Source organism: Procambarus clarkii, chromosome 29, assembly GCF_040958095.1.
Source record: "Procambarus clarkii isolate CNS0578487 chromosome 29, FALCON_Pclarkii_2.0, whole genome shotgun sequence".
Taxonomy (NCBI): Eukaryota; Metazoa; Arthropoda; class Malacostraca; order Decapoda; family Cambaridae; genus Procambarus; species Procambarus clarkii.
Genome location: NC_091178.1, coordinates 30,476,293 through 30,488,589, shown reverse-complemented (window position 1 = coordinate 30,488,589; position 12,297 = coordinate 30,476,293). Strand labels below are relative to the sequence as shown.

The 12,297-nt window shown below is 41.5% G+C and overlaps 1 protein-coding gene across 1 annotated transcript; it reads left to right on the top strand.

Moving 5' to 3' along the window:
* The first annotated feature begins 5,763 nt into the window (after nucleotides 1-5,763).
* On the top strand, nucleotides 5,764-6,063 carry LOC138369690 (IgA FC receptor-like). Its single transcript, XM_069333123.1, has one exon. It carries the CDS (start codon nucleotides 5,764-5,766, stop codon nucleotides 6,061-6,063), a length of 300 nt encoding a protein of 99 aa, XP_069189224.1.
* Nucleotides 6,064-12,297: the final 6,234 nt, after the last annotated feature.

Sequence of the window (12,297 nt, the reverse complement as noted above, 5' to 3'; positions counted from 1 at the left end):
TTGCATATTGTCCTGGGGACCATTCAGGCTTGTTCGCATTTGTGTTCCTCACGTGTGCCCCAAAGAATGAGGTGATTTGGTAAAATGCTATGCCCAAGATTACTATCCGAGTGCCGGCGGTGGGGTGATTCAAATAGCCTCGGCTATCACCTCATTTTGTCCGGTCGTGATGGTCAAGTGGATTAAGGCGTCTTGTACATACCAGTTGCGTGGCTCCTGGGAGTATGGGTTCGAGTCACTTCTGGGGTGTGAGATTTCAGTTGCATATTGTCCTGGGGACCATTCAGGCTTGTTCGCATTTGTGTTCCTCACGTGTGCCCCAAAGAATGAGGTGATTTGGTAAAATGCTATGCCCAAGATTACTATCCGAGTGCCGGCGGTGGGGTGATTCAAATAGCCTCGGCTATCACCTCATTTTGTCCGGTCGTGATGGTCAAGTGGATTAAGGCGTCTTGTACATACCAGTTGCGTGGCTCCTGGGAGTATGGGTTCGAGTCACTTCTGGGGTGTGAGTTTTCAGTTGCATATTGTCCTGGGGACCATTCAGGCTTGTTCGCATATATATATATATATATATATATATATATATATATATATATATACATATATATATATATATATATATATATATATATATATATATATATATATATATATATATATATATATATATATATATATATATATTGGTGTATACTGGCAGCAGGTTTTCTTTCAAACATGTCTCATTGAATATGACCGCATATTCTGTATTTACTATCTTTTGATTTAGGGCTTCTATCCCTCTAACTATTTTCTCAGCATCAGGGCTTAGCTGAAATAGGAGTTCTCCAAAACTCATTTTCGTAATTTTAAGGTGAAGAAAAGAAGTTAATTACTATAGAATGTATTACACTTATTTATACAATTTGCACAACGTTTCGAACCTCCATGGTTCTTTCTCAAGTGAAAATAATTTTCAGGTTAGGTTGATTTTATACCCGTACTGGGTCAGGTGATAAGACAATAAAGGTGAAAACATGGTGGGATACATAAGGGATAAAGGGAGGGGGGGTGAAACATAAGAACATAAGAATAGAGGTAACTGCGGAAGGCCTTTTGGCCCATACGAGGCAGCTGCTAACTACATACAAAGATTAATCAAGTGTAATTGGCCTGTTATGTTGGACATTGTCTTCTATGTTGGCATCGTTATGTTCTGGTCTTGTCCTTACTCTCATGGTGTGTAGAGTAAATAGTTCCGTGATTTGGGTGTTCATGGTAGGTTGTTCTATTCTTATGTGAATTGCTTCAAGAATTTGAAATCTTCTTGCATCTTGGGTTTTATCTATTATACAGGTATTTTTGTTCAACATTTCTCTTGTTAGGGTGATGTCATGGGGCTTGTCTCATGTGATTCCTAGGGGCACCGGATTGAAGATGGCATGTCAAACGCCTCGTCAGCTTGGTCGACGTCATACCTATGTACTTACATTGAAGGTTACATCCTTCATTAGGGTAAGTGTACATGTATACAACGCTTGACTGCTGTCGAGGGTTCTCCGTCGGCTTCGGGCTGTTTTTGATAAGGAGTTCGGAAGTCTTCTTGGTTTTGTAGAATATTATCAGGTTTATGTTTTGGTTAGGAGTAATGCTTTTTACTCCTTTACGGATTATTTCTTTCATTATTCTTTCCTCTTTTATATGTTCACTGTGCATGATTGATTTGTAATATAATTTTATTGGAGGTATTGTGGTTTCTGTTCTGGGTTCAGGATTTTACCAACGGTCCAGGTATCTTCTTATAGCAGCGTTTATTTCCGCGTTGCTATATCCGTTGTTCACCAATACCTGAGTTACTCTTTCAAACTCTCTACTCACGTTGCTCCATTCAGAGCAGTGGGTAAGCACTGAATATAAGCATTGAGAACACTGGCTTTGTATCTTTGGGGGCACTCACTTCTACCGTTCAGGCATAATCCTATGTTGGTAGACTTAGCATATACGTTGGTGCTTAAAGAGGTTCCTGTTTTTGTTTTTAGTACATCCAAGAATGGCAGACTGTTATTTTTACTATTTTCATGTGTAAATCGGAGTACTGACTCTCTCTCTAGATGGCTTTTTAGAACAATTAGTTCATCTGAGTCTTTTACTATCACGAATATGTCATCTACATAACGTCAATATACAGTTGGTTTTTGTCTGCTACTGAAGACTCTGTCTTCGATGGTATCCATATAAAAATTAGCAAATAAGACTCCTAAGGGGGAGCCCATTGCTACTCCGTCTATTTGTATATATATCCACAGAGGGATATATATATATATATATATATATATATATATATATATATATATATATATATATATATATATATATATATATATATATATATATATCCCTCTGTGGATCATCTACCCATCTGCACATCCCTCTATCCATCAATCTTATTACCCATAGATCTCCGCATCCATCTAACCATACATCCACCCATCTATTATCATCTGTCGAATCCGTGTTCTTAAGAGTCCAGGGAAATGTCAACTTTGCTGTAAATTAAATTTCACTATAACACTGCAATTTTTAGTTGATGGTGTAATAAACGAGGACATGTTGCATAGATGCCAGCCCATTGATGGTCATGGGCGTAGAAGACTCTAACAAACTGGCTGGAAACTTTCAGCACTTTCTGGCGGAAACTGAGGAAATCTGCGGAACGCTGAGGAAAGCTGAGGCGCGTAAGTGAAGCTGAGGAGCGCTGAGGAAAGCTGAGGAGCGTAAGTGAAGCTGAGGAGCGCTGAGGAAAGCTGAGGAGCGTAAGTGAAGCTGAGGAGCGCTGAGGAAAGCTGAGGAGCGCATGAGCTCCAACTTCTCAGTCAAGGATTTCTTAATTATCAGAAAGACTCTCTAATGGTTCATTAAAATAAATTCTTCAACTGATGTCCTTCAAATGAAGCAGACTTGTAGTAGAACGCTTATAATATTTTATCTCCAGGGTAAATGTGGGTGATTCCAGTCTACCAATTATAGGGTCAGTTTACAACGCTGATTTCCTCTCAAAAGTTTCCCTCGTGCTTTTACGACATAGAAAATCTCAAATATATTGTTTAAATTGGGGTTAAATTACTATGAAAAGAATGAGTTAGTATTGTGATACTCTCTGTTGAATACGTGAAGAAAGATAGGCAACTTGTGATAGCATGAGTTTGTTCACGGCTGATAAGGTCATTCGGTCCGCTGTTTAGTGTTGGTTTAACTCTCAAGTTAGTTTAACAAAGTCTTGTTTTCTCAAATGTCAGTTATGCCGTAATTAGTTAACTCAATAAGTGGATTAGTGAATGTCATGTCATATGAGAGAGATCATAGGACTCTTCTCTAACTCAGAGCGAAATGGAAGTGAAAGTCTTTTAATAGTTTACACTCAATCATTTCTCTAGTTTTGATATCTGTTAGTCTGTGGAAGGTTCTATCTCTATTTTCAATTGCCTATTTCTACGTCTTGTGTTGCACACTTCTTCACCTATTAGGACTAAAAAAAAAACTCATTATTTGTTTTTCAATGTAGAATATTTTAATAAATTCATATATGTATAAATCAAACTCTTGCTCAATAAGCTGCAAATTTTCATTATCTTCAATATTTGTTCCTAGGAAGTTTTTGCTTGGCTCTAAAATATATTTGTTGTACCTCTGGATATTTTATGCCTCACTTCCCTAAGAAATTAATTATTTATATTTTTGGAAATATCACTGCTGAAATAAAAATAATTCTTAGAATAATTCGAATTTATATGTCACTTACTTAGAATGTACTTTATTAATGATTTTTCGCTAATACATATAATAATGTTGTGGAACAAACTGATCTTTGGATTGTAATAAAATGTTTTGAGCATTGTGAATCACACTTTAAGCAATGTTGCAATTTTGTCCGTGTGTGTGTGTGTCTGTCAGTGTTTGAGAGATGGTTATTGCTTAAGTGTTTAGATCTATTTGCACATAGAGATGAAAATTAGATCTTTGCCTACCTATAATATTTGTGGATATATTATAGAACAAATGAATCAAGACGAATGAGCAAATGAAGCAAATTATTTTTTTTTTTTCAATTGTAAAGTTTTGTTTTATTTACTAAATAGTGACACAAACCTTTTAATTTAAAAAAAATAGAAGTTTATATTAGTTAGGTTCAGAACAAAGCCTATGAGAGAGTAAATAATTTTAAAGTGTGATAGATCCTCCAGTTATGGGTCATGGAGATTATATTTAATATTACAAATATATTACAGTCCTGGAGAATTTTATGACATATTGTTATCTAAATGCATACTTTCTCCGATTAGTAATCGCAGCGTCAAAAACTATGACTAATTTTGTCCTCATCATGACCAAAGGTTAGGTTAGGTTAGGTTAGGTTAGGTTAGGTTAGCTAACGTTAGGTTAGGTTAGCTAACGTTAGGTTAGGATAGGTTAGGTTAGGTACGGTTAGGTATGGCTTAGCTGAGTTTGGCTTGAGTAATTAGGGATGCATCTGGCACCCAGAAAGACGAAGTCTCAGTGGAGCGGAGCGTCGAGTGACTTCTTTTGAGTCCGATCCTCGATCATGAAGGTGATCAGACACAAAGCTGTCCTTCAGTCCCAAAGAGTCCTTCAGTGCCAAAGAGTCCTCAGTGCCAAAGAGTCCTTCAGTGCCAAAGAGTCCTCAGTGCCAAAGAGTCCTTCAGTGCCAAAGAGTCTTCAGTGCCAAAGAGTCCTTCAGAGCCAAAAAGTCCTTCAATGCCAAAGAGTAATTCAGTGCCAAAGAGTCCTTCAATGCCAAAGAGTCCATTAGTGCCAAAGAATCCTTCAGAGCCAAAGAGTCCTTCAGAGTCAAATAGTCCATTAGTTCCAAAGAGTCCTTCAGTGCCAAAGAGTCCTTCAGTGCCAAATAGTCCATTAGTGCCAAATAGTCCTTCAGTGCCAAAGAGTCCTTCAGAGCCAAAGAGTCCTTCAGTGCCAAAGAGTCATTCAGAGCCAAACAGTCCTTCAGAGCCAAAGAGCCCTTCAGAGCCAAAGAGTCCTTCAGAGCCAAAGAGTCCTTCAGAGCCAAAGAGCCCTTCAGTACCAAAGAGTCCTTCAGAGCCAAAGAGTCCTTCAGAGCCAAAGAGTCCTTCAGAGCCAAAGAGTCCTTCAATGCCAAAGAGTCCTTCAGCACCAAAGAGTCCTTCAGAGCCAAAGAGTCCTTCAGTACCAAAGAGTCCTTAAGAGCCAAAGAGTCCTTCAGTGCCAAAGAGTCCTTCAGAGCCAAAGAGTCCTTCAGAGCCAAAGAGTCCTTCAGAGTCAAAGAGTCCTTCAGTGCTAAAGAGTCCTTCAGAGCCAAAGAGTCCTTCAGTGCCGTAGAGTCCTTCAGAGCCAAAGAGTCCTTCAGTGCCGAAGAGTCCTTCAGAGTCAGTGTTCCTTAGTGCCAAAGAGTCCTTTAGAGTCAGAGTTCCTTAGTACCAAAGAGGTCTTTAGCGTCAAAGAGTCCATCAGTGTCAAAGAGTCCTTCAGAGCCAAAGAGTCCTTCAGTACCAAAGAGTTCTTCAGTACCAAAGAGTTCTTTAGTGTCAAAAAATCCTCCAGAGCCAAAGAGTATTTCAGTGCCAAAGAGTCCTTCAATTCCAAAGAGTCCTTCAGTGCCAAAGAGTTCTTCAGTTCCAAAGAGTCCTTCAGTGCCAAAGAGTCCTTCAGTGCCAAAGAGTCCTTCAGAGCAAAAGTCCATCAGTGGCAAACAATCTTTCAGAGCCAAAGAGTCTCTCAGTACCAATGAGTCCTTCAGTACCAATGAGTCCTTCAGTACCAATGAGTCCTTCAGTACCAATGAGTCCATCAGTACCAATGAGTCCTTCAGTACCAAAGAATCCTTCAGTACCAAAGAATCCTTCAGTACCAAAGAGTCCTTCAGTATCAAGGAGTCCTTCAGTACCAAAGAGTCCTTCAGTAACAAAGAGTCCTTTTGTGCCTAAGAGTCCTTCAGTACCAAAGAATCCCTCAGTGCCAAAGAGTCCTTCAGTAACAAAGAGTCCTTCGGTACCAACGAGTCCTTCAGTGCGAAAGGGTCCTTAAGAGCCTAAGAGTCCTTCAGTGCCGAAGAGTCCTTCAGTGCCGAAGAGTCCTACAGAGTCAGAGTTCCTTAGTGCTAAAGAGTCTTTTAGAGTCAAAGAATCCTTCAGTGCCAAAGAGTCCTTCAGAGCCAAAGAGTCCTTCAGTGCCAAAGAGTTCTTCAGTACCAAAGAGTTCTTTTGTGTCAAAAATCCTTCAGAACCAAAGAATCGTTCAGTGCCAAAGAGTCCTTCAGTACCAAAGAGTCCTTCAGTGTCAAAGAGTCCTTCAGAGCAAAAGAGTCCTTCAGTGTCAAACAGTCTTTCAGTGCCAAAGAGTCCTTTAGTGCCAAAGAGCCCTGTAGTACTAAAGAGTCAACCAGTGGCAAAAAGTCCTTCAGTGCCAAAGAGTCCTTCAGTGTATCATATGGATGAGACAAGGTGCCTAAACATAGGGTCCGGTAATGTGCATTAGTAGTGTGGGATCATAGACAGCGTAGGACTGATCAGAGAGTGCATAGGAATGATCAGAGAGTGCTTAGGATTGATCAGAGAGCGCGTACGATTGATCAGAGAGCGCGTACGATTGATCGGAGAGCGCATAGGATTGATCAAAGAGTGTGTAGGAATGATGAGAGAGCAGGTAGAGTGGTTCAGAGAGCGCGTAGGATTGATGAGAGAGCACGTAGAGTGGTTCAGAGAGCGCGTAGGATTGATCAGAGAGCACGTTTGATTGATCGGAGAGCGCATAGGATTGATGAGAGAGCACGTAGTGTTGATCAGAGAGCACGTAGTGTTGATCAGAGAGCACGTAGTGTTGATCAGAGAGCACGTAGTGTTGATCAGAGAGCACGTAGGACTGAGGAGTACTCTAATGGAGTGATTGGTGAAGCTTGCAATACGTGTTTAAAAGTGTTGGTCGTATTTATTCAACAACAGAACTAGGAAGAGTTGTTATTATGGAGAAGTGTAAACTTGTGAAGTTTCAAAGGGTAAGGTTCATATAGTGTCAGAGAATGGGATATACAATTAAATATATTGCTCTTTGAAATGAATGATGAACTGGTTCCGAGCTTCATGGCACATGTTTGTATTGAACGTACCAATCACCATCAACATTATTATTATGCCTGTCTTCTGCCACCCATACTACTGACCAATACGCAAAACAGGAGGTGTTATTAAAGACGATTGGTTATAAATGGAATAACTTGACTGGGGAACAAATCAGCAATGGGTAACACAGTACACACTCGAGATGTTCACAGTTCTGATACTGCAGGAGTACAGATTGTACACAACAGGTGTGTGTACAGGGTTGAAACATTCCAGGTGTGTGTACAGGGTTGAAACATTCCAGGTGTGTGTACAGGGTTGAAACATTCCAGGTGTGTGTACAGGGTTGAAAGATTCCAGGTGTGTGTACAGGGTTGAAACATTCCAGGTGTGTGTACAGGGGTTGAAACATTCCAGGTGTGTGTACAGGGTTGAAACATTCCAGGTGTGTGTACAGGGTTGAAACATTCCAGGTGTGTGTACAGGGTTGAAACATTCCAGGTGTGTGTACAGGGTTGAAACATTCCAGGTGTGTGTACAGGGGTTGAAACATTCCAGGTGTGTGTACAGGGTTGAAACATTCCAGGTGTGTGTACAGGGTTGAAACATTCCAGGTGTGTGCACAGGGGTTGAAACATTCCAGGTGTGTGTACAGGGTTGAAACATTCCAGGAGTGTGTACAAGGTTGAAACATTCCAGGTGTGTGTACAGGGTTGAAACATTCCAGGTGTGTGTACAGGGGTTGAAACATTCCAGGTGTGTGTACAGGGTTGAAACATTCCAGGTGTGTACAGGGTTGAAACATTCCAGGTGTGTGTACAGGGGTTGAAACATTCCAGGTGTGTGTACAGGGTTGAAACATTCCAGGAGTGTGTACAAGGTTGAAACATTCCAGGTGTGTGTACAGGGTTGAAACATTCCAGGTGTGTGTACAGGGGTTGAAACATTCCAGGTGTGTGTACAGGGTTGAAACATTCCAGGTGTGTGTACAGGGTTGAAACATTCCAGGTGTGTGTAAATGGTTGAAACATTCCAGATGTGTGTACAGGGTTGAAACATTCCAGGTGTGTGTACAGGGTTGAAACATTCCTGGTGTGTGTACAGGGTTGAAACATTCCAGGTGTGTAAAAACTATACATTTGATGTGTGTAGAGTTTACCTAAAGCAGGTGGTTACATTATATTCATTATAGGTGAGTACAATTTACCATCAGTAGGCATATAGAGTTAAGCTCTACATGTACTAAAATAAATTCTACTCTAAACAGTAAACTGTACTCACTGAAGGTGAGTACAGTTTACATACAGGATATGTGCAGAATTTACAATCTGCAGGTATGAAGGCTTCAGACGGCACAGACTTGAACAAATAAGAGACAGTACACATTCAGACTATATCCACTGCAAAAATTTTCAATTAAGGCACTCTAGCTCTCTAGAGTTTACCAGGTAGGTGTGTGGAGAGTTTTTCCTTGCAGGTATGTTGAGTTTGACCACTGCAGGTGTGTAGAGTTTACACCTCTGACTATTAGTTTGCCTCATCAGGGCTCGTTCCTTCAAATGAAAAGAAACTAATAACTGCAGGATTTTCATAGTTACACAAAGTAATATCAAGCAGGACTTCTGTGTGCTCTGATATTTATCTGAGTATCACACATTATCAGATAAATATTAAAACATTATCCGATGTTAGTGCTCAAAAGTGCCCTCTCAACCTCTTCTACCTCACACTGATTCTCTAAAACTAAAATTTCTAAATATATCGTTGATCAACTTTCACATTATGGCGAAAAAGTAATTAAAAAGTGATTGAAGATCCTCTAGTCTGAAAAAAAAAAATTCCTTCCCTGCTTAAGACAGAGCCTCAGTAATTTACCAGGAATTAAAGTCTAATTGCCAGCATTTGAAGTGTGGAAAGTGCGCTAATTATTTCTCGAAACTAGAAATGAGATGTATATATTTCTCCTTTACCTAAGGAGTGGCCTAATTAAATAACAAGAAAAGATTAGTGGTCTGACACACATCAAAACGAATATTCACATATTAATTATCACACGAATAAAACATTCCCAGACTCTGGCGTGTATGAATTATCAGCTCAAAATTCTGAACGAACAAAAGTACGGATACATTCATGATCACCAAACACGAAGAAACGTAAACCAAACTGAGCACGCAAACTCTCTCTCTCTCTCTCTCACACACACACACACACACACACACACACACACACACACACACACACACACACACACACACACACACACACACACACACACACACACACTAGGGGCCTCGTTGCCTGGTGGATAGCACGCAGGACTCGTAATTCTGTGGCGCGGGTTCGATTCCCGCACGAAGCAGAAACAAATGGGCAAAGTTTCTTTCACCCTAAGTGCCCCTGTTACCTAGCAGTAAATAGGTACCTGGGAGTTAGTCAGCTGTCACGGGCTGCTTCCTGGGGTGTGTGTGGTGTGGAAAAAAAAAAAAAAAAAAAAAAAAAAAAAAAAAAAAAAAAAAAAAAGTAGTTAGTAAACAGTTGATTGACAGTTGAGAGGCGGGCCGAAAGAGCAAAGCTCAACCCCCGCAAAAACACAACTAGTAAACACAACTAGTAAACACACACACACACACACACACACACACACTTGGGGGTTGACATCACGCCAGACCTGACCCCTGCAGCCCATATCAAGAGGATAACATCAGCGACAAATACCAGACTAGCCAACATAAGAACGGCATTCAGAAAATTGTGTAAGGAATCATTCGGAACTTTGTATACCACATATGTCAGGCCAGGAGTATGCAGCCCCAGCATGGAGTCCATATCTAGTCAAGGATAAGACCAACCTGGAAAAGGTTCAAAGGTTTGCCACCAGACTAGTACCTGAGCAGAGAGGTATGAGCTTCGAGGAGAGGCTACGGGAATTAAACCTCACTTCGCTGGAAGACAGAAGAGTTAGAGGGGACATGATCACCACATTCAATATTCTCAAGGGAATTGATAAGGTAGATAAAGACAGGCTATTTAACACAAGGGGCACACGCACTAGGGGTCACAGGTGGAAACTGAGTGTCCAAATGAGCCACAGAGATATTATAAAGAACATTTTTAGTGTCAGAGTGGTTGACAAATGGAATGCATTAGGAAGTGATGTGGTGGAGGCTGACACCATACACAGTGTAGATATGATAGAGCCCAGTAAGCTCAGGATCCTGTACACCTGTTGATTGACGGTTGAGAGGCGGGACCAAAGAGCCAGAGCTCAACCCCCGCAAGCACAATTAGGTGAGTACAATTAGGTGAGTACACACACACACACACACCTGGAAGCCGGCCGGCCGAGCGAACAGCACGCTGGGCACGTGATCTTGTGGTCCCAGGTTCGATCAAGGGCGTAGGCGAGAAACGATAGGCAGAGTTTCTTTTCACCCTATGCTCCTGTTACCTAGCAGTAAATAGGTACCTGGGAGTTAGTCAGCTGTCACGGGCTGCTTCCTGGTGTGTGTGTGTGTGTGTGTGTGTGTGTGTGTGTGTGTGTGTGTGTGTGTGTGTGTGTGTGTGTGTGTGTGTGTGTGTGTGTGTGGGTGTGTGTGTATGTGTGTGTGTGTGCGTTGGGTGTGGGGAAAAAATGTAGTAGTTGTAGAAACAGTTGATTGACAGTTGAGAGGTGGAACGAAAGAGCAGAGCTCAACCCCCGCAAGCACAACTAGGTGAATACACACACACATACATACACACACACACACACACACACACACACACACACACACACACACACACACACACACACACACACACACACACACACACACACACACACACACACACACACCATAGCAACTGGAGGACAGGAAATTATAGTTGTAGTCATATATAACCCCCCACCGAATGACAGAAGACCCAGACAGACATATGATAGAAACAACTTGGCCACCATCAATAAATGGAGACAGCAGCTTCTGTGGCTAGCAGGAACGGATCCAGGCTATTAATACTGGGAGACTTCAACCATTGGAAGATAGATGGGGGAACAGAGACCCACATGGAGGCCCAGACACATGGAGAGCTAAGCTGCTGGATGTGGCAACAAGAAACTTTCTAAGTCAACACGTCAAGGGACCGACAAGAATGAGAGGAGGGGATGAACCAGCCTTGCTTGATCTGATATTTACCCTAAATGAGTCGGATATGAGGGAAGTTAAGTTGGAAGCCCCCTTTGGAATGAGTGATCATAGTGTATTGAGCTTTGAGTACCTGGTTGAGCTAGAAATTATCACCCCCAAAAAAGAACTGGGAAACAAAAGGCTGGCGTACCGAAAGGGAAACTATGAAGAGATGAATAAATTCCTATGGGATATACATTGGGACACAGAACTCGGAACCAAGTCCGTACAAGACATGATGGACTATGTCACCCAAAAATGTCAGGAGGCTGTAAGCAGGTTTGTCCTAGCCCAACAGGAAAAAACAGAGAAGCAAAAGAAGAATCCGTGGTTTAATAGGGAATGTATGAAAGCAAAGGAGCTGAACAAAAGGGCATGGAGGTACTTCCGTAATAACAGAACACCAGAAAGTAGAGAGAGATACCAGAGAACCAGGAACGAGTATGTTAGTGTGAGAAGATCAGCTGAGAAAAGGTATGAAAATTATATAGCTAATAAAGCCAAGACCGAACCAAAGCTACTACACAGTCACATCAGGAGGAAGACAACAGTGAAGGAACAGGTGATGAAACTTAGGGTGGGCGAGGACAGGTACACAGAGAATGACAAAGAGGTGTGTGAATAACTCAACAAAAGGTAACAGGAGGTCTTTACAATATAACAGGGAAATGTCGCGGCGCTAGAAGAGGTGGCAGCAAACCAGGTGACCTTGGAAAGGTTCGAAATTACAAGAGATGAGGTCAAGAAGCACCTATTGGAGCTGGATGTGAGAAAAGCTGTTGGGCCGGATGGAATCTCACCATGGGTATTGAAAGAGTGTGCAGGAGCACTTTGCTTGCCACTCTCCATAGTGTATAGTAGGTCACTGGAAACGGGAGACCTACCAGAAATATGGAAGACTGCTAATGTAGTACCAATATACAAAAAGGGTGACAGACAAGAGGCACTTAACTACAGGCCAGTGTCCTTAACTTGTATACCATGCAACGTGATGGAGAAGATTGTGAGAAAAAACCTATTAACACATCTGGAGA